Below are 27,400 nucleotides of genomic sequence, written 5' to 3'. Positions count from 1 at the left end.
GAAACCAAGACTGGAAGTCTGGACTATCTCTGCTTCTGCTGCAAGAGCCAGACCTGTGGGAGGTCTCAGTGTCCCCTGGCTGTGTCCCCCAGGGCCATATTTGCCCCTCTCAGCTTCTGTGCTTGAGTGAGTCTGTCTTCACTTGCCTCTACCTCTGGTGTCATACACTATGCTCAGGATCTTCCTCCCCACTCCCGGGCCTCTGCAGGGAGAGGGGCTGCCATCCCAGGATACAAAGCAGGTCCCCAAACCCTGAGGGGACAGCCCAGGGATGCTGTTTGGGGCTTCTGGGAGGCAGTGACATCCTAAGGATAACCCTGGTCTAGTAGGAGGGTCCCAGAGTTGTCCACAGGGCAGAAATGACTTGCTGGAGGAAGGATGGGCTAGGAGGCACAAATAGGGAGCATGGAGCTGGGCTGAGTTCCCCAGGAAACCAGCACATTTATTGATGCCTGTTCAGGTCCTGCAGACTTCTTGGTTTCACTTCTTGTGAGGGAAGGAGGCCCAGCCAAGGCAGTACAGGCTGTAGAGAGTGCCTAGGGAGGGGGTGTGGGGGATACTGAATGAGGCCCCAATTCCCTCCCTGAGCCCCATCTTCCTTCTAAGCCCATGCTGCAGGCTCGAGTCTCTTCCCAAACTGCACTTCAGCTGGGGAAATGCTGGACCTTGGTACAGACCAGGCTTCAGGCTTTCTCCCCAGACGCATCACTAGCCCAGCCACCTTCCTGGGACAGGAGCCCAAGCCCTGCGGTGCTCCCTCCGTGCTTGTCAGCCCAGGCTCCCATACGGTCCCACACCAGCTCAGAATCCAATTCTCTGGCGAAACCCCAGCGCCAGAACCCGCCCCTACCCCACTCCATCTCGAGCCCCGCTGCCTCCTCCCGCATTTCAGGCCGATCCTGGCCCTGCACTTACCCCCCAGACACAGAGTCATCGTCACTCGATACAGGATGTTGTCTGTTGCACCGCCCTTCAAGTGCACCGGGAGGCCATTGTCCTCCTGGAAGTTGGGGGCACATGATGAGAAAGGCGCTGTCAGCACCGCAGACCTTAAGCTCCTGCCTCCCCAACTTCTCTTCTGGACCAAGCGGGCGGCCCAGGCTCCTCCCCCGCCCCGCCCACCTGGAAGAGTTTCTGTTTCTCAGCCACTCTGTTCTCGAAGCGGTTCCGGGCGGTTGAGCTAAAGGAGCGGACCAATGCCTGGGAGACCTGTGCAGATGGGATGGGTGGACATTGAGGGAGTCTGGAGGGGCGTCCCGGAGGAGGTCCTGTTGGAGGGAGGGTGTCGGACTTCCCGAGGCTCTGACCTGGGGACACTCCTGTCCCTTGGGAGCGCCTCAAAGGCAAGATGCGAGCTGACAGCGCGAGTGGGGGAGGGTGTCCTGGCAGGAAAGGCCTAGAAGAACGGGACTCGTGCCTAGAGGGTCTGGCTTGAAGGTTATCGGACCGTCTAGAGGATCGGACCCAGAAGGAAGGCTCATTTTCTGCGGGTCCCAGTCCCGAGAGGTTTTTTTTTTTTTTTTTTTTCTTCGGTTCCCTGAGTTAATGGGAGGAGCTCAGGTCGCGAGAAGGGCAGGACTGGATCGGGGGTGCTTAGGGAATTTCCTGGCAGCCTAAGAAGTTAGGGAGAGGGGAAGGAATGCTAAGGGAGCCCTGGACGAAGGGAAGAAGTTCAAACTCTGGGCTTTCGGTCAAGTTAACGGGTCCCCGGTTGCCTCAAAAGCTTTTGGGTTGGGAGCTGGGGAGAGGGGCCCCAGGCTTATTAGGAGGGAATCCTGAACCCTGAAGAGGGCTCACGTTCCAAGTCCCCAGATCCAGGAATTTGGGGAGAGTCTCACATAGGGGTGAGAGTTTCCGAGTTGGGGGCCGCAACCCGACCCTTGGGGGCCCTCACCCGCAGGGCCCTCATCCTGTGTCCTCCTCTTCGGCCGGAGTCACCTCCCCTCTCTGCCCAAGGACAGACGGCGCCCTCCCCTCTGGGGGAGTCCCAGGCCACGCCCCCCGCGCGCCCCAGGACACCGTGGTCCCGGAGGACGCTTTCCGATTCGTCCAATAGGTGGGCGGGGAAGGCGCTGCAACCCCATCCCCGCATCCCAGCGCCGAATGGTTGGAGTAGCCATCTGTTACTCATCTCAGAATTCTGTTGGTCCACGCGGAGAGAAAAGCGGTCCCAGAGAATACATTTTTGGGTTGTTTCTGCGGAGGTATCCGGATAGGACAAGTGCAGTTCCTCCATTGGGTCCCTCGGATCTCTCCCTATCCGGTTGATGTTGAGAGCAACTGAAGGAAGGTAAGACACCATCTTTCATTATGCCATTTTCCTCCCACGTTGTAACAGATTGCTGTGGCTTTGGCTAAATGTCAATGTTCATTTTGGGGATCAGGGACTACGTTGTATGGAAAGTACACTTAACTCACACCACATCCAGATGAGATACGAGACCCAAGGAAGTAGATTACGCCCATATCTCATACAGGAGGGAGCATATGCTGCTTATTTATTAAGTGGAATGAAGGGCAGGATAATTTCCTTGTTTAATTATTTTTCATTATCTTTGTTTATTGTGAACCCATGTAGCTGACTGCTTAAGTTAAACATGCGCACAAAATGACTGCTCTGCATAGCAACCGTCTTTGCTTCTTCATCTTACCCCTACCTCCACAGTCGGTTCTTCACCCTGGAAAACAGTGTAGTTGCTCTGTCTGTTGCCTTTAGACTCCACTGCATCCCCAGTACCTGACACATGGGTGGATTTGATAAATATTTGTCAAAGGATATACAATATAAGCCAAATGTTCTCTAACTTGGTCACTCCCACCTACTTAACCAAGTAGGGCTTCAGTGCTCCTCCTAGATTCTACTCATTTGGATATTTCTGGTCATCCAGGAAGTGGCCACATAAGTGCTCATTCCCCCAGTTGTCCTCTGTTATCTGCAGCTGTGTAGGATCAGTATTTAGGGAAGAAAACAGAAATTGTTCTGGGATGGGATATCAGAAAGGTTGGAAAGGCTGAAGGAGTGCCCGTTAAGCAGGACTGCGAACTGACATATGGGGCCCTGTGCAAAATGAAAATGTGGGACCCCTCGTTCAAACAGCAAACAGCAGGAAAGAAAAAACCCGCTTAAAAATACTAAGATATTGGGACTTGCCTGGTGGTCTAGCGGTTGGGGCTCTACACTCCCAATGCAGGAGACACGGGTTCAGTCCCTGGTCAAAGAACTAGATCCCACATGTTGCAACTAAGACCTGGCATGGCCAAATAAATAGATATTAAAAAAATAAAAATACTAAGATATAAAGCATTTTTCTTTCTTCCATGATTGCTCTTAACCTGTCATGGTGTTTTTAATTTGCTATTCATTGTCATGCTCCCTAGAGCAAGGGATACCCTGGGGTGAGTCCAAGCTCTCACGGTCACCTGGGCGACCTGCCCTGCAACTTTGTGTGTCTGTACACATGGCTGCTGGCTGGCAGGTTCTTCTCTCCCCACCAACCACTGGACCAACTGGTGCCTTGGCCTGAGGTGGAGAAGTCAAACAAGGCATAGCTCCTTCCCACAGGCTTGCTCCCTACAGGGGGACACAGCCTCTCTTCCAAGAAGACACAGGAACCGGGATTAATGGTGGGCAGGACACTCGCCCCGGCTGGTCACCTGCTGAATATGCCATGGAGTCCCAACTGAGGAGGAAGTAGCTGCCACTCTGCCCTGCCCTCAGATGCCATGGGATGTGTGTCGTGGACCTTGACCCTCCTTAAGCCCAGGCCCTCAGGAGGCAGAACAGGCAGCTAAGAGCCTGTCTCAGGGAGACAGGGTGGTGGGAAGAGAGAATGCACACAGGTCAGGCTCTTAAGTTCCCGATGCCCGCTCCATTGTCCCAGCAGACTTCACTTATAAAACACAAAACACAAATTCAAAGATAACATGAAGAATTACAAGGTGGTGCGCTTCCCTGGTGGTCTAGTGGTTAAGAATCTGCCTGCCAAGGCAGGCGATATGGGTTTGATCCCTGGTTGGGGAAGATTCCACATGCTGCGGAGAAACTAAGCCCGAGTACCACGACTACTGAAGCCCATGCTTCACAGTGAGGAGTAGCCTCCACTTATCACAACTAGAGAAAGCCCGGGTGCCGTAAAGAAGACCCAGCGCAGCCTATAAATAAATAAATCAATCACAAAAATGTGTGTTGAATGAGCAGCAGTTCATAAAAAATAAAAAAGAATTACATGATGGCAACTGCAGAGGATTAAACTCCCCACTTCTGAGGGTGGGGCTCTGTGTAGCTGCAGTAGACACATGCCTCATTTTTAGGCTAGACCTATAGGACTGACACTCGGGACATGTAAAAACTGACCTAAGAAGGCTGTTCTCTGAAGCTGCCCCTGCAGGGACAGAGTCCAGAACACGCCCTGAAGCACTGACCTTGGTCAGGAAGCCCTAGTCACAAACAGCTGCTGGGACTCCCCTGGTGGTCCAGTGGCTAAGACTCCTCACTCCCAATGCAGGGGACCTGCATTTGATCCCTGGTTGGGAACTAGATCCCACATGCTACAACTAAAATTTCTGCATGCAATAAATAAAAAATTCTGCATGCTGCAACTAAAAAAAAACAAGACCTGCACGCTCCAAGGAACATCTGTATACTGCAGCTAAGACCTGGCACAGCCAAATAACTAAGTAAAAATAAATATTAAAAAGAAAAAAGAAGCTGCTGCTGCCATCACTCAGGTCTCCTTTAGGAATGGGTTCATCAGATTGCAAGACTAAAGAGCTCAACTTCAGGATCAAGAGCCAGCCGGGGGATGTAAACTCTGTTGCCCTGTGTTAGCATGAACACTTATTGATACAACAAAATGCACCAAAATACTGTGATTTGAAGAACACTGAACTTATATATTTACCCATCTCACCCTGTGGATATTATCTGGATCTTGATATGGGCAAACAAAAAAAACTGCAACACTTTTGAGACAATTGGAAATTTAAACAATGATTGACTTTTTAAAAAATAATTTTAAAAAATGTATTTATTTTCGGCTGTCTGGGGTCTTTGTTGCTGCACGAGCTTTTCTCTAGTTGCAGGCTTATTTCAGTGGCTTACCTTGTTGTGGACCACAGGCTCGAGGGCACTGTGCTTCAGTGGTTGCAGCACGTGGGCTCAGTAGTTGGGGTTCCCGGGCTTTAGAGCACAGGCTCAACAGTTACGGCCAGCGGAGTGAGTTGCTCCTCGGCATGCGGGATCTTCCTGGATCAGGGATTGAACCTGAGTCTCCTTCACTGGTGGGCAGATTCTTTACCACTGAGCCACCAGGGAAGCCCCAATGATTGACTTTTCCCTCAACATTTTATGAAAAATTTCAAAGATACAGAAAGGGTAAAGGAATTTTCTAGTAAACACTCATATACCCACCACCTAGATTCTATAATAAACACTGCTACATTTGCCTTATCACATAACTAGCCATCTATACCTCTATCCATCCATATAATTTTTTGATCTATTTTAAAATAGATTGCAGACATTAATATTTTTAAGTCAAATACTTCATCATGTGCCATTAACTAGACTGCTTGGATAGTATAGAAAATAATTTAAACCTTTATTTCTATTGTGGTTGTATTTTTTTTAAAAAGTGAGCCTACGTTTTAGAAATACATACTCAAATACTTTTTGGTGGAATGGTATGAAATCTAGTATCCAACTGCCAAGTAACAAATCACCTAAAAATGTGGAAGCGTAACACAACAGTAAACATAATTTCACAGCCTCTGTGGGTCAGGAATCTGGGGATTTAGCTCAGCTACAATGTTACAGCTGAGGATAGAGGTGGGCAGGAACCTATCAGCATTTGCCTATCCTGAATGGGGAGGGAGACTCGTGGCAGCCAGGCAGCCTTCTGGAGTAGAGAACCAAGCTTTGGTGTCACTCTGCTGCCATCTTGTGGCAGATCTGGAAAACAGCCCCTCTCACCTCTATTTCCCACATTCTTTTAATCCCTTTTGATGATGTTTTAGGACTTACTTGCCTTTAGAAAACTTTTTTACTTTTAACTCCTCAGTTGTTGAGTAGATCATGAGTTCAATATGGTTTAAAATTCATAAGTGTGCATAGGAAGAAAAATCTTCCTTTTGATCACTCTCTGCGTTCCTCTCCAAGGGAACCATTCTGTGTTATTATGTGTCCTTCCAAGGAAATTTTATGCATGTGAAAAACAAAATGAAAATAACCCCTCAGATACAGCAACAAAAGTGCAAAAATATACTTGGCCTTCCCCAGGCATAAAAGGATAATTTGTTCTGAAATCAGCAGTTATTCAGTAATATTTATTGATCCGGATTTGAACAAGCAGTATGTATATATTTTCAACAAAGAAAAAATATAAAAATAATATGACCAAATGGGGAAATGTGAACACTGACTGAAAATTTTATTATATGAAGGAATTAATGTTCATTTTTTAGGGGTAGTATGGAGCTTGAAACTGTATACCAGCCCCTGTGTCCCTGATTTTTGTAGTAAAAGGCTTTTGCTTTAGTCTCCCGGTCCTCCCCAGAGTCCCAAAAGGCTTGCTCAAGAGTTAATGATTAGAAAATGTGAAGATGTAGAAACAAGAAATAGCTGTTGGACTGGGAAGCCAGCAACAGTTTAGACTGTAAACCAGTCACATAGCAGAATCACAACACCCAGTTTCCTGAAGATATAAAGGTCTGACACACCTTCCTAAGTTGTTCCTGTAAGGAACCAGACCCCCACCAGCTGAAAACTGCTGGCCTCAAGCACATAGACCCCAGAACAGTTGAAACCAGAAGACTGACAATGTGAAAAACTTCACCTTGATCCCAACCAATCAACACATTTCAGTATAATAGCTCCAGTGTTTGAACAAAATATTTCACTAATTCAGCTCTTTGATGCTGCTGCTGCTGCTGCGAAGTCGCTTCAGTCGTGTCCAACTCAGTGCAATCCCGTAGACGGCAGCCCACCAGGCTCCCCCATCCCTGGGATTCTCCAGGCAAGAACACTGGAGTGGGTTGCCATTTCCTTCTCCAATGCATGAAAGTGAAAAGTGAAAGTGAAGACGCTCAGTTGTGTCTGACTCTTAGCGACCCCATGGACCGCAGCCTACCAGGCTCCTCCGTCCATGGGATTGTCCAGGCAAGGGTACTGGAGTGGTTGCCACTGCCATCTCCGGCTCTTTGATGAGATTCATTTTAACAGTTCTTAATGCATTTGAAAATAATGTATCTAATAAGATTCAGAAGAATCTCTTTGGGTGCCAAAGTTTTGTCACATAAGGAATTATTCCTGTAATTCTTCCAATAGTTTAATAGCTCCACTATCTTTTCTGGTCATACTTATAGCTCCATCGCTTGTAATTCCTTTACAAATTTTTCAGTTTCATGTGTACTGATTAACAATGCCTTTTTATAATCCTGTTGGTATGTTCAATCCTGTGAGTATAGAGTTGAATTTAAATAAAACTAAACTGTCATAAAATTATCTTTTTGTGTCTTTTTTCCCTTTGGCCACACGCATAGCTTGCAGGATCTTAGTTCTCCCACCAGGGATTGAACCCAAACCCTTGGTGATAGCATAGAGTCCTAACTACTGGACTGCCAGGGAATTCCCTCATAAAATTATCTTGATATGTCAAATAAATGAAAAGTACTGTGAAGTTTGCAGTATTAGTATTCTAAGGAAACAGACTATCAAATCTATGCCAGACTTGATGGCCTAAAGAGATTTGCTTCTTAGTATTTCATAGCAGTGTAGGTTTGGTTCGATGAGATACATGCCCTTATTATTGAGATGTAGAGTTCTAACTTATCTGTTGATTTATTATGGAAAAATTATATACACTATATCCCAAAATAGAAGTTTTTTTTTCTTGGCTGAGCTGTGTGGCTTGTGGGATCTTTGTTCCCCAACCAGGGATTGAACCTGGGCCCTCAGCAGTGAAAGCGCCAAGTCCTAACTTTTTTCACTGATACTTTGTCACACCAAACACAAGGAAGTACAAATAAGGCTAAGGTAAAGGAACCCTCTAGCAGTGGGATGAGTAGGAGACAATGAAAACAGATCACTCCCCCAGGTAAAGAACCTGGAGCAGATGAGGTTCTGGCTGAGGGTGGTGGAAATACAGAATAGGCTGAGGAAGAAGGAAGCTATCAATTATGGCCTTGTGACCAGACACAAAAATGAAAATTATAGTGGCTTTCTATATTTCCCATTTGCCTATTTAAAAAAAACATTTACTTTGGCTGGCTCTTTGTTATGGCAGGCGAGATCTTTAGTTGCGGACTGTGGGATTGAACCCCGGCCCCCTGCATTGGGGGCCCCAAGTCTTAGCCACTGGCCCCCAGTGAAGTCTCTTATTTGCCTCTGTGTGCGTTAGTTGCTTAGTCGTGTCCGACTCTTTGCAACCCCATGGACTATAACCCGCCAGTCTCCTCTGTCCATGGAATTCTCCAGGCAAAAATACTGGAGTAGGTTGCCATGCCTTTCTCCAGGGGATCTTCCTGACCCAGGGATTGAATCTGGATTTCCTGCATTGCAGGTATTCTTTACCATCTGAGCCAGCAGGAAAGGCCAGTCGCCCATTTTCCTACTGTATGTATTTATTTGTACATGCTATTTTCTTCTCTTTCCTTGATACATTTTTAGTTTATATGCAAGTTGTTGGAAGTTAGTTTACAAGTGAGCCTTAAACTAGTATTCAGTCAGACTGTGACTTGAGGAGTAATTAATATAGCCAGTAATGGATACTGTGACTTTCGGGGTCTGTGCATCTCACTTAGGGGAAAGGGGGAAAATTTCTTCATTTGTAAGGAGACAGCTGTATCTTGTTAGATACATGACTAAGGTTCTCATTTTGCGGTTGTATAGGGGTTCACAGGTGTGTAGAGCGTGCTACACTAATTAGTCCAAGAGGTAGACAGTGTTGATTACTGATTTATTGCCCTTTAGCTCTAAATTCCCCCTTTTGTCTGCTTCATGAAACTGAATATAGGGTCATTAAAAAAAGTTTTTCTTTGCCAGTTGGCATGATGATAAGCTTCATCAGTAGACGTTGATGGAAACTGCAGAATGGAAAGGGAGATCTGCGTCCCGGTTCTGTTGTGCTCGATGGCCAGGTTCCTACAGTGTGCTTGGCTTCCCTGATGCCCAGCTCCTGCAGTGTGGGCAGTTTCTAGCACCAGGTTCCCACAGCATTCTCAGCTTCTCCTGAACCAGGGTGCTGCATAACATAAAGTGCATAGCAGCCAAGTAGCACCTAGTGGCCAGGATCTCTGTTTATTTTCCCCTGTAGTCCTGCTGTGTGGGATCTTAGTTCCGGACCAGGGACTGAACCCACACCACCTGCAGGAAGCATGGCATCTTAACCACCAGGGAAGTGTCCTCTTTGGGTGGTTTTAGAGCAGAGTGCCTCGGGTGAGACACTTCCCCTCAAACAGCTTTCCTTGACACACCAGAGTGGATTTCCATTCTTACAAGTTCCAAATGGCACATTTCCAGCAAGATCCACCACCGCCATTCTCTCTGCCCTTCGGTGAGCCATAGCCATGCCCTCTCAGCTGCAAGGCATTGCTAGCCAGCGCTCCGAGCAGATGAAGGACTGAGTGTCTTGGTCCTGAAACGGTAATCTGGCCACAGCAACAGGTGGGTGTGCTGTATGGCCATGTTTCTTTTTTTAAACTAATTTTTATTTATTTATTTTTGGCCATGCTGGGTCTTTGTTGTGGCCCACAGGCTCTTCCTTGGTGAGTATGGGCTTTCTCTAGTTGCGATGAGTGGGGACTACTCTCTGGTTGCATCGTGTGGGATTCTCATGGCTTCTCTTATTGCAGAGCACGGGCTCTAGAGTGCGGGCTCAGTGGTTGTGGCACAGGTGCTTGGTTGCTCCGCAGCATGTGAGGTTTTCGTTCCTGGATCAGGAATCGAATCTGTGCCCCTGCACTGTAAGGTGGATTCCTAACCACTGGACGGCTGAGGATGTCCCTCATGTATCTTTAATTAATTTTTTTTTTTGGTAAGAATATAACTATAGAGAAATATATTGTGGCATGACATTTTCCTTGAATTTTATATATTGGATAAACCATTAAAAAATAATCTTCATGATAAAGTCTTGTATTTTTTAAATTTATTTTTTATTGAAGGACAATTGCTTTGCAGAATTTTGCTGTTTTCTGTCAAACCTCAACATGAATCAGCCATAGGTATACATATATGCCCTCCCTTTTGAACCTCCCTCCCATCTCCCTCCACATCCTACCCCCTAGGTTGATACAGAGCCCCTGTTTGATTTTCCTGAGCCTTATAGCAAATTCCCATTGGCTATCTATTTTACATATGGTAATGTAAGTTTCCATGTTACTCTTTCCATACATCTCACCCTCTCCTCCCCTCTCCCCATGTCCGTAAGTCTATTCTGTATGTCTGTTTCCCACTGTTGCCCTGTAAATAAATTCTTCAGTACCATTTTTCTAGATTCCGTATATATGTGTTGAAGTCTTGTATTTTTTTCCTTTGATAATGTTGCTCTAAGAAGTCTGCTGAATCAACGTTTTTTCTCAACATTTCCATTATTTATGTTTCCCGATCCAGCAGTGGAACTGGAACACATCTCTTCATTAATCTTTTTCTTCTAACAATAAAACCATTCATTCTAAGCACAATTAATACTAGTTCAGATAACACGTACAGTTGGATTTTGAGGGCTTCCCTGGTGGCTCAATGGTAAAAAATCTTCCTGCCAAAGCAGGAAACACGGGTTTGATCCCTGGTCCCGGAGGATCCCACATGCCGAGGAGCAGCTGAGTCCGTGCACCACAACTATTGAGCCTGCGCTGTAGAGGCCGGGAACTACAACTACTGAGCCCTCCTGCCCGAGGGCCTGTGCTTTGCATCAGGAGAAGCCACCGCAGTGAGAAGCCCTCACACCCCAACTAGAGAGTAGTGCCCACTTGCCACAACTAGAGAAAAGCCTGCGCATCAACGAAGATCCAGCACAGCCAAAAATAAATAATAAATAAATAAAATTATAAAAAGATGCACTGAAAGTTGGTAGCTGAAACTCAGTCGAACATTTGTTTTTCTAGCAGTAGATAAAATTCTCTCGAATTTCGCCTCATAACTAAGCAGAAGTGCCAGTATGAAGTTAAACTCAGAACTTTGACTGATGGGGTAAACTTTTTTGCAGATTTCCAAAAAGCATATTAGTAGTCACCATTCCCTCCTTGCCTTCCTCAGTGAAAGACTGCCCAAGAAAATCTCCTGTCTTTCCTGATACCTTTCCCCTTCATGTCAGGCTTTTTTAAAATAAATATTTATTTATTTGGCTGTGCTGGGTCTTAGTGGCAGCATGCAGGATCTTTAGTTGTGGCATGCAAACTCTTAGTTACAGTGTGTGGGATCCAGTTCCCTGACCAGGGATGGAACCCAGGTCCCCTGCATTGGGAGTGTGGAGTCTTAGCTACTGGACCACCAGGGAAGTCCCCATGTCCCCTTGGGTATTAGAAGCTAGAAGAATAGTCATGACCCTGAACCTTGATGTCCTTTTTGTGGCTGCAGAGCATTATTGTCTCTCATTTCAGATTTGGTCACAGAGTGACCTTGTCCCTTTCTCATGTCATTATGTCATAGGAAATCACAATATGCTGTGAGGATGAGCTGCAAGTGACTTAGGTAGATCCAGAGGGAGGCCTAAGAGCTGGAGCTAGTGAGCTAAGTAGAATTAAGGTTCAGTTAGGTCACTCTATTCCTTAAGTGAGTGAAGACTATTGATGGAACATACTTATACTTGGTTTTAGATAAAACCAAGCTTTCTGATGGAAGATAAGAGATGATGAGGGCTGACTTAAGGCAATAATAAAAACTGTAACAATGATAAACAATGATCACTGATTATACTACTTAATAATTAGCACTTAATAACTATAAATAAGGGCTTCCCAGGTGGCACTAGTGGTAAAGAATCTACCTGCCAATGCAGGAGAGGAAAGAGACACAGGTTTGATCCTAGGAAGATCCCCTGGAGAAGGGCACAGCAACCCACTCCAGTATTCTTGCCTGGAGAATCCCATGGACAGAGGAGCCTGGTGGGCTACAGTCCATAGAGTCGCAGGGTCAGACATGACTGAAGTGACTTAGCACAGCACAACTATAAATAAGTGTTTCCCGGTGGCTCATTGGTAAAGAATATGCCTGCAGTGCAGGAGATGGGGGTTCGATTTCTGGGTCGGGAAGATCCCCCGGAGAAGGAAATGGCAACCCACTCCAGTATTTCTGCCTGGAGAATTCCATGGACAGAGGATCCTAGTGGTCTCTAGTCCATTGGGTCACAGAGTCAGACAGGACTCAGCAGCTAAACAACAACAACAAATGATAAACAGCAATAAGTTCATTAATTAATAAGTAAGAAACATATATATGTATTAACATATATAAATGAACAGTTATTAAATACTTGGTGGTGACAATAACTAGCAATCTGTATTGCAACCTTCCTCCCATTCCTGATCTGCTTATCCTGCCCTTTCTTTCACCTCAATGCATAACACCTTCCAACATACTACAAAATTGACTTATGATGTTGGTCTCTCTTCCCCTATTTGGAATACAACCTGCAGGAAGGAGGGGCTTTTTGTCTGTGTTGTTCACTGTTGTATCTCCAGGGCCTAGAATAGTGCCTGACATATAGCAGGTGCTCAGTAAATAGACTTGAACTGAATTAAAATAAATGTACTCAACCTTTACCATGTTCCAGACATGCTCTAAGCATATATTATTTGTATCCTCACATGACAATTACTACCTAGACACAAATTATGAAGCTAGTTCAAGGCCACCTGGCAAGGAGCTATACTTGGACTTGAACTCAGGAATTCTGGCTGCAGGGCTTGTCACCCTAAAGTACCTCTTTCTGGTACTCACCAAACGGGTATGTGTTCCAGAAATGCCCCAGTGGTAGAAGCAAAAGAGATTTCAAAATAACCAGGGAGAGGCAGGCCAAGGAGGGTCCCTGGGTATCAGGGTGGGCAATGGGGGGCCATTTACTGAATTAGAGGAGCTTATTTGTATGACTAGGAATGGGTCAATTTAGGTATGCCTGCAATTATTAAAGTAACTTTGAATTGTTATGTAACATCAGACTTTCCTTTCTGATTTTATTATTGTGCTGGAAACTCTGCTAGGTTTTCACATTGAAGTTTTCATAACTCCATGAGGTACTATTATGAGCCCCAAACAGATGCTTAGAGAAGGTAGGTTATCATATCTATCTAGTGATAGAGTTCAGATCTGATCCTAAAGCTAATATTTCAAATGTGGAAGATAAGGTACCAGAACTCATAGCTGATAGTCTATTTATGGCTTGGTAGACCAGGCTGACTGGGACATTGTTAGAAGATATATTAGAAACGTGGAAGAAAAAGAGGATTTTGGAGCTGTAAGGTGGGGGTGGTGGAAATGTAAGCCTGGCTTTAGGTATTACACTTGAGATGCCTGAGAGATTCCTAGCTGGAATAGTAAAGCAACCTGGTCTATCATTAATGTTGCTTATGAATCTAACGAAGATGAAATACCAAACTTTATTTCCAAAATTAAAATATGTGAATTCTTGGGAATTCCTTAGTGGTCCAGTGGTTAAAACTTGGTGCTTTTACTGGGACCTGGGTTGGATCCCTGGTCAGGGAACTAAGATCCTGCAAGCCACACAGCACAGCCAAAAAAAAAAGGTTCTTTGGAATTACTCATGCAATTCTTCAGCCAAGGTTTAAGGCATGGTGACTTCTAAGTGAGGAATTTCACATCTATATTTATCTTAAAAAATTTTTTTTTTTTTGTAAAGGGCAAGCTCCCCACCTACATCTTTCCCCACCATAAAAATATTCTATTACTTGCCTACTTTATTAACTCAGTCATTCAACAGGTATCTGACTGCCTCCTAGAAGCAGAGTAGCAGATGCAATTCTAAACACATCAAAGATTTAGAATTATGGTTAAGGCTTGTACCACGTCAGTTATTTTTAATACAAACAATAAAAAACCCTTCACATTTCACAATCACACCTGATAATCTTTCTTTTTGAAAAGAAAAGAGAGAATCTGGGAGAGAATGTTGTTTCTAGGAAAGTCTTTTCCTAAATTCCTAATTCTCCTATGCATTTGAAACAACTTTTTCTGCAGTCACAGTGAGAGTCAGCTAAACTGGATTTGGTAGAAAATTTTATTGTTTTCTACTAGTAGCTCAGGATTAGAAATTCTTACGGATATTTTTAAAAAGTCTCTTTAAGAGATAATTACTGAAATATTTTCAGATGTCATCATACAACACCTGAGATCAGCTTTCAAAAGAATCCCATGAAACAGGAAATAGATGTGAGTACAGACAAACAACACTGGCCATGGGCTGACAGTTTTTGTTTTTAGATTTTTTTTTTGATGTGGACTATTTTTAAAAGCTATTGAATTTGTCACTATATTGCTTCTGCTTGGCTGTAAGGTATGTGGGATCTTAGCTCTCCAATCAGGGATCAAATCCGTATCCCCTGCATTGGAAGGTAAAGTCTTAACCACTGGGCTACCAGGGAGGTCCCTGGGCTAATGGTTTATATAGCAGGGTGATGAGAATATGAGGGCTCATCCTACTATACTTTCTACTTCGGCGTATGTTTGAAGTTTTCCATAGTAAAGACAAAGTTTGAATTTTTAAAAACTTAGAAGCTAGAAGGAAATATGCAAAAATGGTAACATTTATGTTTAAGGTAAATGTTTTTCCCTCCCATTTTCCTATATTCTCTGATTCTATTTGGGTATTTTTACTTTTTTATAAGGATAAAACAAACAAAAATTAAAAAAAAAACTTAAGTTGTTTCATCCTTTTGTTGCTAGCATTTCCACTTTCTGTGTTAGGGCCATGAACTGACTGCAATTTATAAGTGAAAGTCGCTCAGTCGTGTCTGACTCTTTGCAACCCCATGGACTATACAGTCCTTGGAATTCTCCAGGCCACAGTATTGGAGTGGGTAGCCGTTCCCTTCGGAGAAGGCAATGGCAACCCACTCCAGTACTCTTGCCTGGAAAATCTCATGGACAGAGGAGCCTGGTAGGCTGCGGTCCATGGGGTCTCGAAGAGTCGGCACGACTGAGTGACTTCACTTTCACTTTTCACTTTCTTGTATTGGAGAAGGAAATGGCAGTCCACTCCAGTGTTCTCGCCTGGAGAATCCCAGGGACGGCAGAGCCTGGTGGGCTGCCGTCTATGGGGTTGCACAGAGTCGGACACGACTGAAGCGACTTAGCAGCAGTAGCAGCAGCAGCTGTTCCCTTCTCCAAGGGATCTTCCCAACCCAGGGATCAAACCCAGGTCTCCTGAGTTGCAGGTGGATTCTCTACTGTCTGAGCCACCGGTGTTTTTTCAGACTGAAATTTATACATTATCTGAAAAAACACTGATCTTTTTCCTTTTCAGTCATACACTCAAATCTGTACACATGAAACTCTACCCTGTCTTGCCCTTGTCCTTGAAATTAGGATTTTCCACTTAAGAAGCCTTGGGCAAACTACTTTGTCTCTTTGACTCTCAACTTATCTTTCTTTTAATTAAATATTTATTTATTTGGCTGCACTGGGTCTTAGTTGCAGCATGCGAACTCTTAGTTGCAGCATGTGGGATCTAGTTCCCTGACCAGGGATTGAACCGGGCCCCGTGCATTGGGAGTGTGGAATCTTAGCCACTGGACCACCAGGGAAGGCCCTCAATTTCTTCATCTTGAAGTAGAAAAATAAGCCAAAGTAGAAAAATAAGCCAAATCAGAGGCACAAATGACAATGGACACAAACAAGAAGTCAGGGAACTAACACTTGGTGAATTTCAGGCATTGTACTAGGAATTTTGTACACATTTATTCCTCTCAAAAATAGTTCTTTTAAGTAAGAAAAATATGACTACCTCAATATTAAGTGAATAAAGCATATGAACATACAATTAATTTATTCAATTAACAAATATTTATTGAGAACCTACTATATATTAGGCACCATGCTGAAAGCAAAATCAGTGGTCAACAAATATGTGAACAATGGTCATCTCTATTCATCATAATCAAAGGAATGAAAGAAAAAACAAAAATGACTTTTCCATTTTTCACCCAGCCAATGGTGAACATTCAATAAATATTAGATGAATTCATGTGGTGCTTTGGGATCTCTTGTAAAGTGGGCAGATGTATAGATGCATAATCCTCCTGAAGGCACTTGAATGACTTGTACAAAATGGCCTAAAATGTGTATTTATATAAAAAAATGTCCAAACAGGAGAATGACACACAACTAGAGGCTTCTAAATACCATTTTGGAAAGTACCAAAATACCAGAAAGAAAAAGGACTCCTTAGAAAATGGCTACTAGGGAAATGAACAAGACAAGCCTGGGACATCCTACTGTGGCAGACACCAGGCCAGTGATCAAAGACAAGTGTCCTTTGTAACACTCCTGTGTCAAAAGGACAAAGGAGTCAAATGGAAGAGGATCCCACAAACCACACAGGGAACAATCTGAGCATGAGAGTACAGCTTACATAGATTTAAATGTACTGAATACGTTTCACATACACACCACCCTAAACTCACTGGTTACGATGGCAGTAGGCTAGAGAACCAGCTCATTATTTTGGAAACTTGCCTTTCTTTACATGGGTAACCAAACAGCAGTTCAGGGGACGTTTTTCTTTATAAAAGTATTCTAGCTAAAAAAAGAAAAAATAAATAATATATCATCATTTTGTAGTCCCTACTAATAGATTTACCAATTGAACATCAATGGCTGCTACATCATAAAAAGACACCTAAATATTATGCCTCTCAATATTAACCACTTATAAGAAATCTTAACAACAAAAATTGAACCTCAGTGTATCCTTGCTTCTAGACATCAAGTACCAACTTATAGGAAATATCAAGGATAGAGGAGCAGGTTAAACTGACCACTGGGATCTGCCAGCAAAAACCAAGGTCTCAGAAACTATAAGGCAAACAAAATAGTCTTTTCAAAAATTAAATTGCTAGAGGCAAAACAAGAATAAAGCATAGATTGAGGCTTAAAAAAAAAACACAATCAACTACAATTTTTGGACATTATTTGGATCCTGATAACTTTTTAAAAAACTGACATTCATGAAACAAATAGAAATTGGAACACTGCCTACCTATATGTGCAAGGATATTATTGGATTGTTGGAAAGAGCAAAAATTAGTAAAAACTAAATTGATGAAGTTAAAGAAATTATGAAACACATATGGAATACTATGCAGCTATTACAAAATAATAAGGCCACTATGTATTGATGTGGTCCAATCTTTAAGGTATATGGCTAAGCAAAACTATTCATAGAAGTGTACAGAAATTTGCTACCATTTATGTAAAACATTTTTATAAAGAGTGTTATGTATATGTTTACACTTAAGCAAACATAGAAATCAGGAGGTATATACATGAACTTGATAGCAGTGATTGCTACATGAAGGGCGACAGGGTGAGAAGAATGTGTGAAGATTTACTTATGTGAATACAAAATTTAACTTGAAAATTTTTAGCCTGCGTTTAAACTATTCAGAGTTATTTTTCTTTTTTGTGGCTGTTGCTTGGCAAGCGAGATCTTAGTTCCCTGACCAAGGATGGTACCTGTGCCCCCTGCAGTGGAAGCACAGAGTCTTAACCACTCAAAGTCGCTCAGTTGCGTCCAGCTCTTTGTGACCCCACAGACTGTATAGTCCATGGAATTCTCTAGGCCAGAATACTGGAGTGGGTAGCCTTTCCCTTCTCCAGGGGGTCTTCCCAACCCAGGGATCGAACCCAGGTCTCCCGCATTGCAGGCGGATTCTTTACCAGCTGAGCCATAAGGGAAGCCCAAGAATACTTGAGTGGGTAGCCTATCGCTTCTCCAGCAGATCTTCCTGACCCAGGAATCAAACCGGGGTCTCCTGCATTGCAGGCGGATTCTTTACCAACTGGGCTATGAGGGAAGCCCCAGCCCACCAGGGAAGTCCCATGAGAGATAATTTTTAATGTCATAGCTTTGAGCCCTTCCAACTGTACATCCTCATCATTAAGCCACTTAAAGAAAAATGACATACAGCACATTGCTTTCTAAACCCTTTGTAGGCAATGGTACATGCAGAAAATGCAGGTATTTTGACTGAACACTCAGGATGACTGAGAAGATGGATGGCATCAGGGTGCAATGGGTATTCTGCCCCAGACACTGACTGGCTACCACGAGGGCTGAGGGGATGTGTTTTCTAAGATTCTCAGATTCATTCACAGGCCCTGACCTGGATGTCCCTGGAGTTGGATCAAGGTTTTTTTCCCCATCATCATCATATCCTGGAGTTACAATATCAAAATTTTAATATTTAATCCAGAAATGGGTACAATTCCAGACATTCCATCTAAAATTAGTTCTGATAAACTGGATCAAATTAGCTGGAATTCTGTTTATCTTCACAAATGATAATTATCTACAGTTTGTTCTTTAGGAGCTATCCTTGTTGAGTTTCTTTAATCATAATTTTATTTAGCCTTGATGATGAATTGGCAAACTTCTCTCAGGGATTATTTGTTCTTTAAGGTTTTGTAGGTTAAACTGTTTTCTCTAAAGAGACAGAGCTTAGATGACTTTTTATGTTCTTCCACAATCACTGATTGTTCAGAAATCCCATATTTTCTTAAATCAATTTTAATATTTTTACAAAAATCCATTCTTTCTAGATTTCTAAATAATTAGTCATGCATAGTAGCTATTTTAAAAAAATACCCTTTCCTCATTCATACTGCTTAATCTTTTTTTTCCTACATCAGCACTCTCAATTGTCTATTAAATGTTTTTTTTAACAATTTTATGTAGTTATTTTCGGCTGCGCTGGGTCTTCATTGTTGCACATGGGCTTTCTCTAGTTGCGGTGCATGGGCTGCTCAGTAGTTGTGGAACACTGGCTTAGTTGCCTTGGGGCATGTAGAATCTTCCTGGATCAGGGATCAAACCCATGTTCCCTACACTGGCAGGTGGATTCTTTACCACTGGACCACCAGGGAGGGTCTATTGTTAACTTTCAGTTTAGGTCTACTGTTGTTTCTGATTTTATTGGCTTTTTATTTTTAATAATCATTCTTACTGTTGACCTGGGTTGATGTGATAATCTCCCCTTTTAGTTGACCATTCACTTAATGTGTTTAGTATGTGATTGGCAATGAGTAGATGCTGGAGATTTACTTGGATCCTTTAATCTACGCTTATACCTTGGGTTCTGATAGGAGTACAGCTTTGGTTACACTGAACTGTTTATTTATTTATTGACCATATCAGGTGGCATGCAGGATCAAACGTCCTGCAGTGCAAGTACAGGTTCTTAACCACTGGATCACCAAGGAAATCCCATGAACTGGTTTTGATATGCAGAATTCACTGCCATTCACTTCTAGTTTGTAATTTTAGTTTTGATTCTCTTGAAGTTATACTTGGAGGTGGTTTTATATTCCTTAGTTGGGCAGATTTCTTTTGGCTACTCTTCTGTTCCATTTATAATCTTCAAATTTTACAACCCTTTAAACGAACATCTTCTCGTGATAATTACTTTGCTACTGTTTTTCAGAAGAGGTGGTTTTGAAGGTTTTTTCATATTTGATATATTCATAAGGCCCACCTCTTACATAAACTCCTAACTCCTTAACAGTAATATGTATGTATGCTTAGTCGCTCAGTCATGTCCAACTCTGAGACCCCATGGACTGTAGCCCACCTGGCTCCTCTGTCCATGGGGTTCTCCAGGCAAGAATACTGGAGTGGTTGCCATTCCCTTCTCCAGGGGATCTTCCTGACCCGGGGATCGAACCTAGGTCTCTGGCATTGCAAACAGATTCTTTACCATCTGAGCCACCCTAGGACTTATGTCCTTAACAGTAATACTGTTATTAATTAATGACAATAACTAATATTTATTGAGCATGGGCTTATGTAAAATTTCTGACAGTCCTCACAAAAACTCTATTAGATACACATAATTATCACTGCTTAAAAATAAACTGAGGAACTCAGACACTGCATAATTTGTGCAATGTTGTATAGTCAATAATTGGTGGAAGTGAGATAATGTTAATTAAATAAGGTAAATGGCAAAAGGCACAGCCACAAAATACTTTAATAGGGTCATTTTCTATTAGGAATTCTCATAGCTTAATATATTTTGAGTAGTAATATGAGGCTTTTCTATACTCATATTAAATTTTTTCAGTATAAGCTCCCTGATTCCCTTAGTAAACAGTGAGTAGGAGGCAAAAAGAATTCCCACATTTATTGAATTTTCTTCTGGTATGAGTTACCTGATGTTCCATAATGGAAGTGACAAATGAAGGTTCTCTGACAATAATTACATTACATTATGCATTATTTACTACTGAGCGAAGCATGAATTCCACATAAAGGCTTTCCTACGTCTCTAACACCAAGGCTTTCTAGCCAGTATGAATTCTGTAGTGTTCGATGAGTTGTGAGCCAAGAATAAAAGCCTGCCCACATTCTCTACATTCATAAGGTTTGATACCAGGATGAATTCTTTGATGTTCAGTAAGTTGTGAACTACGAATGAAGGCCATTCCACATTCCCTACATTGATAGGGTTTCTCACAAGTATGAATTCGCTGGTGATGAGTCAGTTGTGAAACACGAATAAAGGCTTTCCCACATTCCTTGCATTCGTAGGGCTTGTCACCTGTATGAATTCTTTGATGTTGAATAAGGTATGAACTACGACTGAAGGCCTTTCCACAGTCCTTACACTCATAGGGTCTGTCACCTGTATGAACTCTCTGGTGTCGTGTAAGCTGTGCGTGCTGTCTAAAGGCCTTCCCGCATTCTTTACATTCATAAGGTTTCTCCCCAGAATGAATTCTTTGATGTCGAGTAACTTCCGAGCTATGAATAAAGCCCTTGCCACATTCCTTACATTCATAGGGTTTCTCCCCAGTATGAATTCTCTGATGTACGGTAAGTTGTGAATGCTGTCTAAAGGCCTTCCCACATTCTTTACACTGATAGGGTCTAGCACCTGTATGAATTCGCCGATGAACAGTAAGTTGTGAGCCACGAATAAAAGCCTTGCCACAGTCTTTACAGACGTAGGGTTTCTCACCTGTATGAGTCCTATGATGCAGAATAAGTTGTGAATGCTGTCGAAAGGTCTTTCCACATTCTTTACATTCATAAGGTTTGACACCTGTATGAAGTCTCTGATGGAGAATGAGTTCTGAAGTTCGACTGAAGGCCTTCCCACACTCCTTGCAGTCATACGGTTTCTCACCTGTATGAATTCTCTGATGTTGAACAAGGTGTGAGGTACGACTGAAGGCCTTCCCACATTCCTTACATTCAAAGGGCTTTTCACCAGTATGAGTTTTCTGATGTTGAATAAGGTGTGAGCCACGGCTGAATGCTTTCCCACATTCATTACATTCAATCGATTTTTCGCCAGTCTCACTGCTGGGATGTAGGGTGAGTGATGTATGCCCACACTCAAAAGTGGGCATGTTTCCATAGGTGATCTTCACTTGCTTAAAACAGCACTCATGATTTACTTGTTGTTTTTCAAACTGGCCTTTGTATGCCCAGTCTTCATCATAGCACTGAAGGCTTTCCATTAGCTCCCAATTGAATGACACGACTTCAAAGTTATCTTTCTGCAGAAATGTCTTATACCTTGACTCCAAGCCTGTAAAATGAAAAAAAGTAAATACTACTTGTTCTCTCCCTCTAAGAGAAATTTAAAAATTCTTCAGTAGACTAGAGAGACAAAATGAAAATAATCACCATAATTGGTGAACTGCTTGTGTAAGTCTCAAATATTGCTGTGCAATGTCTAAAAAGCACATGAAGGCACAGATATGAGACCTCACATGGTGCCAGAAAGGGAAAGAGAACAGTGGTTCTCAGTTCTGCCAGAGGACAGAATCATCCAGAAAGCCTTGTAACAAAAGAAATGTTCTTCAAGAACCACCCGACACTGAATCAAAATCTTCAGGCGTAGGCACAAGACGTGTGTGTACATACTTCTCGAAACACAAAGTTAAGATTCACATAACGTGAAATTTCTCATTTAATCATTTTAAAGTGTACAATTCAGTGGTTTAGAGTACATTTCCAATGTCATGCCATCACTGTCACTAGCTAGCTCCAGAACACTCTCATCACTCCAAATTAAAACGCTGTGCCACAGACTCACAGACACCGAGAACAGACTTGTGGTTGCTGAGATGGAGGGGGAGTGGGGGAGGGTTGGGTTGGGAGTTTGGGACTAGCAGATGCAAACTATTATATATAAGATGGATAAAGAACAAGGTCCTACTGTATAGCACTATATTCAATTTCCTGTAATAAACCATAATGGAAAAGAATATGAAAAAGAATATACATATACATACACACAGACATATATGTAACAGAATCACTTTACTGTACAGCAGAAACTAACAAAACATGTAAATCAACTGTATTTCAATAAAAAGAAAGAAAGAAACCCTGTGCCCATTAAGCAGCCACTCCCCATTCTCCAGTCCCTCCAGCCCCTGGCAGTCACTAATGGCAGAGAAACAGTAATTCTCTCTCTATGGATTTGCCTTTTCAGGGCATTTCATACAAATAAGGCATCTATATTTTTAACACTTTCCACCATGTGATGCTAGTGCCAATCAAAATGAAAATCTCTGCTTAAACTTTTTCATAGCCTCCCCACTGCACTTAGAATAAATTTCAAATTCAATGCCACGGTTCACAGGTTTTTGGCAAAGTAGGTCCCTGCTTGTCTTTGTAGTCACTCTGTTGCTCTGTCTCCACCAAGGCCAATGCATCTTCATATTGAGTACTCCCATTTCCTCCCTAGGTAACAAACCACAGCCCTCCTTTGAGCATCTAGAATAAATCTAGGTCTTTTCCATCTTAGATCTCTATCAGGAATCTGTCCTGGACCCTTTACATGGCTGATTTTCTCTTGAGGTCTTGGATTAAAACACACTTTCAAAAAGCTCTCAGCACTTTCACTGCCCAGGGTGTGGGTTTCCCTGGTCAATCCTGCAAGCTGTGTGGTGTAGCCATTAAAAAAAACCAGAAGATGGAAGGGGGCTATGATCCAAGAAATGCAGGTGGCCTCTAGAAGCTGGAAAAGGGCAAGAAAACCGATCTTTACCTAGAGCCTATAGAAAGGAATAAGCCCTTTGGACACCCTGAGATGTATTTTGGATTCCTAATCTCTAGGACTGTGAGAAAATACACGTGTTGTTTTAAACCACTGAGTTTGTGGTAATGTGTTACACAAGGGTAGGAAACTAATACACACAGAAAGAAAACACTGAGTAACTCAATGTATCATGTCTATTTAGTCTTAACTCTGGAGTCCAGTCTTCCAGGGAAATGTAAGATAGAGCCAAGTACAAAGAAAACTGAAAATCTGATTCTTGGTTTCTGAGCTTTGAAGTACAGATGTCTTGGTAATTTCAGGCTAATTTAAGTACACGGCAATTATAGTTTTGATTATATACACTTTTGTCTTCAAACATGGACTTTCAACTGCATCTCTGAATCAGGGGTTGGAAAACTTTTCTTTAAAAGGCCAGATGATAATTATTTTAGGCTTTGTGGTTCAAGAGACAAAAATGAGGATGTTATGTAGGCACTTAGGTAATAAGAGAGAAAACAAATTGCTACACATTTTTTATTGATGAAATTCAAAGCATAATAATTTTTTTTTTTTGTAATGCAGGTCAAAGAATGAGAAGCATAGAATTCTCTTCTGTGGGAGGTAACATTTCACTTAACTGGAGTTCAAGGTTAGTGTTCTCCAGCATCAGAATTGATGGTAAATATTTATCTGTTAGTGCTGATCTGTAACCAGGTTTTATGTATTTCACTTTTGAAAATATTTCATATAGATAGTACTGCCAAATACTGATATAAATCCATAAGCATATGATTTTAATTATGTATATGCCTCTCTTAGAAGGCATTTACAGAATTCAACAGGCTAACAGGCTATATAAAGACAGGTAGCAGGACAGATTTGGCCCACAGTTCATAGTGTGCAGATGACTGATTTATATCATTACTGTTAAGAATAATGCAAACTATACATTTATAAATTATAAAAATGACAGTATGAAGCAAGAATTTCAGATCACTAAAATAAGATTAGAGTGGGGTGAATCCAAGCAGAAGTCGACAAACTTTTTCTGTAAAGGCCTACATAGTAAATTTTTTTTAGGTTTTGTGGACTACATAAAGTCTCTGTTACATATATATAATTTTAAACTCTTATGAAATGTATAAGCCATTGTTAGCTTGTGGATGGTACAAAAAACTGGCCACAAGCTGGACATGACCTATAGATTGTAGTATGCCAACCCCTGGTCTAGGGCATAGTGGAGTAAAAGATGGTAAAGGTCTTAAGGTCTTACTTTGCTTAGAAAAAGAATTTCAAAGATACCATTTCATACCATCCACCAATAAAAGAAACCAGGTCTCCTTTGAGCAGTGGTTGATTTCAGGAGTGAGGCGAGAAGGGATACAGGATAAACCCAGAAGATGTTGTAAGCACCAGAAAATAAGGAAGTAGTCAAAAACAGGAAGAGGATATGCCAAAAGAACCTAGGAGTCAACCTGAAGATGTTACCAAATGGCCAAAGCTTTCCCAATGAGCAATTTGAACAACAAAATAAACAATGATATCTCTGGACTACAACTCATAGGATACAGAAATAAATAAATAGCCTATACTGATAGAAGTAAATCTCTGAATAAGCAGATGAATGGGAAAGGGGGTAGGGAAAGCCCTTCCATACAGAAGAAGTCCAATTAATAAATGCAGGGGCAATAAGGGACACAAAATCAACACACAGCAACATTACTGTATTAACTGTTATAGACAAGATGGATACTAAAATTATAGTGGGCAAAGTGAGGAGAAACAGTGTACCTATGTAGCTGTGAAGTATCTCCCTACAAGATAATTACCAATTACAGTTGGAAAAGTAGTAACCTTACAGGAAAGAAATATGGAAGATACCCTAACCAAGTTGATCAAGGTTAACACTACCAGTGATATTAACATCATATCGGGGGTTGTCCCGATATGATGCACAGAGAAGGACACAATATCACTTCTGTGGTATTCCTGCCAAAGATGCATAACCTCAATCTAATTGTGAGAAAATATCAGACAGACACAAGTGAGAGACATTCTCCAAAAGAGTACTCATCAAAAGGATCAAGCTCATGAAAGACAGGAATTGTCACAGAGTGGAGGATGCTAAGGAGACACAACAATTAAATGCAATGTGGGATCCTAGACTGGATCCTGGTATAGAAGGAGGACATTAGGGGAAAAAACTGATGAAATTCTAATAAGATCTGTGGATCAGTTAATAGTACTATACCAATGTTAATTTCCTGGTTTTGATAGCTATACTATAATTATATAAAATTTTAACAATGGGAAGCTGAGTGGAGGGTATTTGGGAATTCCTTGTAATAATTTTGCAAATTTTCTACAAGTCTAAACTAAAATGATTTCAAAATAAAAATATTTCGGAAAAAAAACCTTACCAGAAAGGACTTCCCTGATGGTCCAGTGGCTAGGACTCTGAGCTCCCAGTGCGGGGGCCCTGGTTCAATCCCTGAATTAGATCTCACATGCTACAGTTAAGAGCTCCTGTCCTGCCAATTAAAGATCCTGTGCAGCCAAATAATTAAATAAACAAATATTTTTTAAAAAATTTTACTAAATGCAAAAAAAATCCTATTTCAGTCTTGAGGTGGGAAGAGAAATGCAGGTTTAAGCACATTTCTTAAAAGTCAAGTTAAAGATTACTATACTTCTAAATTGCTTGAAAGGCAATAAAATGTGAGGAAAACAAAAAGAATGAGGAACAGAAAATATAAAATAAGATAGCAGGAATAAGAACAGACATATGAATGATCACAAATGGGAATGGATTAAATTCTATTAAAATTGATTAAAAAAGGAAACTAATTCTGATTACAGTGACACACTTAAAATGGCAATTTTTAAAAAGGATAAGCAAAGATACGCCATAATTTTTTAAACTAACAAAAACAGGGCACTTTATATTAATGTCAGAAAAACTAGAATTCAAGATTAAAAGCACTAAGTGGCAAAATGAAGGATGGACTGTACTGCAAATACAATTTGCAATAAGGATCTATATTTCACCTTTATATTAATAAAAGTGTTGTATGTAGTAGCAAAATATATAATACAATTAACAGCTCTCTGTAGCAGCTCTCCAAATTTGACAGTACAAGTACAGAGAAAGTTAAAAGGACATACAGACTCTAAACCATATAATAAAAAGGCTTAAAGAGGTGAATGCACCATCCAAAGAACACTAGTTTTAAATACACGTGGAATATTTCCCCAAACTGGGACAACTTGACTTATTGACAACACTGGAAGAAAAAAGGCAGTGGAATCAGTTCTTTGGGCTGAGAGAAAACTCTTGCCAACACAGAATTCCATACTCAGTGAAAATATCCTACAAGAAAGAAGGTAGAAGACATTTTCATGTGGTCAGAAACTGAGAGAATTTGTCAACAGCAGACCTACACAAAAGGAAATCTTAAGGGTGTTCTTCAGATAGAGAAAAAAATGATGCCAGAGGAAAATAAATGACAACAATACAAAATAGTCAGAAGGTTGTAACTGATAACCAAGTATTCAAAGGCTCCAATTCTATCCAGCAAGTCCCAGTTACAAATACTTGCTAACATTTATTTAGTGATTGCTATGGCCTGGCATTGTTCTGGGCATTTTCACATACTCGTAAAGAAGCCACAATAACTGCCTGAGGAAGGCACTATTTTTAATCATATTTGCAGAGGAGAAAACTGAAGCACAGAGAATTGAAGTAACTGACCTAAACTCACAGATCTAGTAAGGGACTGAGCCAGGATGTGAACTCACAAAATCTGATTCTAGAGTATTCCCTCAGTCACTCTACATCCTAACCTCTCAAAACCTAAGAGAATAAATGGATGCTGAATTAGGTAAAGTAAGAAGCTGTTTTAAGAAAATAAGTATTTTTTAAGGAATGAAGACATTTGCAGAAAAAATGATGCTAAGAACAGGTGAAACAGGTGCCCCTGGAGAAGAAAGAGGGGCACATTCCTTTTTGAAACGAGATGAAACATGAGAGAAGAAAGAACAAGAAGGAGTTAATGGGGATAAGGGTGAGGTTCCCCTGGAAGCGGATGCTCTGTTCTTCATGGCTTCATGTCTCAGGCTTTTCTTCCTTAGCAGGGTTTTGAGGGAGTTTCCTGACAATAACTCAAGTTACTGT

At 41.8% G+C, this 27,400-nt stretch overlaps 2 protein-coding genes and 1 long non-coding RNA gene across 5 annotated transcripts in view; 1 reads left to right on the top strand and 2 right to left on the bottom strand.

The window, feature by feature from the left end:
- Nucleotides 1–397: 397 nt before the first annotated feature.
- On the bottom strand, nt 398–1,949 carry COX7A1 (cytochrome c oxidase subunit 7A1). Its single transcript, XM_081517100.1, has 4 exons — nt 1,895–1,949; nt 1,123–1,209; nt 916–1,000; nt 398–536 (listed from the first exon to the last, which is right to left on the bottom strand). The coding sequence occupies exons 1-4, from the start codon at nt 1,907–1,909 to the stop codon at nt 481–483; spliced, it is 243 nt and encodes an 80-aa protein (XP_081373226.1). The 5' UTR covers nt 1,910–1,949; the 3' UTR covers nt 398–480.
- On the top strand, nt 1,162–25,960 carry LOC145515786 (uncharacterized). Its single transcript, XR_014061009.1, has 2 exons — nt 1,162–2,290; nt 23,809–25,960. It is a non-coding gene; the product is annotated as an uncharacterized LOC145515786 (long non-coding RNA).
- ZNF565 (zinc finger protein 565) overlaps nt 10,129–27,400 on the bottom strand; it is a 35,890-nt gene continuing 18,618 nt past the window's right edge. Inside the window, exons 6-7 of one of the 3 annotated variants that reach the window (XM_081517000.1) lie at nt 21,190–21,765; nt 10,129–12,368 (exon numbers count right to left, since the gene is read on the bottom strand). In XM_081517000.1, the coding sequence (XP_081373126.1) occupies nt 12,343–12,368; nt 21,190–21,765 (602 nt within the window). In that variant the 3' untranslated portion in view covers nt 10,129–12,342. Of the gene's footprint in view, nt 12,369–20,337; nt 21,766–27,400 lie in introns of those variants that run through there. The other 2 variants (XM_081517001.1, XM_081516999.1) reach the window with 2 other exon arrangements.

The sequence above is a fragment of the Giraffa tippelskirchi genome, chromosome 7 (genome assembly GCF_054371585.1).
Source record: "Giraffa tippelskirchi isolate mGirTip1 chromosome 7, T2T-mGirTip1v1.2.pri, whole genome shotgun sequence".
In the NCBI taxonomy this organism is placed as follows: domain Eukaryota; kingdom Metazoa; phylum Chordata; class Mammalia; order Artiodactyla; family Giraffidae; genus Giraffa; species Giraffa tippelskirchi.
This window is presented reverse-complemented; position numbering and strand designations above follow the sequence as displayed.

Coding starts and splice junctions, on each gene's coding strand:
- COX7A1 (XM_081517100.1), bottom strand. Junction 1,001..1,122: donor AGAAACAGAAACTCTTCCAG/GTGGGCGGGGCG, acceptor CCCAACTTCCAG/GAGGACAATGGCCTCCCGGT. Junction 537..915: donor GATGACTCTGTGTCTGGGGG/GTAAGTGCAGGG, acceptor CCCCCTCCCTAG/GCACTCTCTACAGCCTGTAC.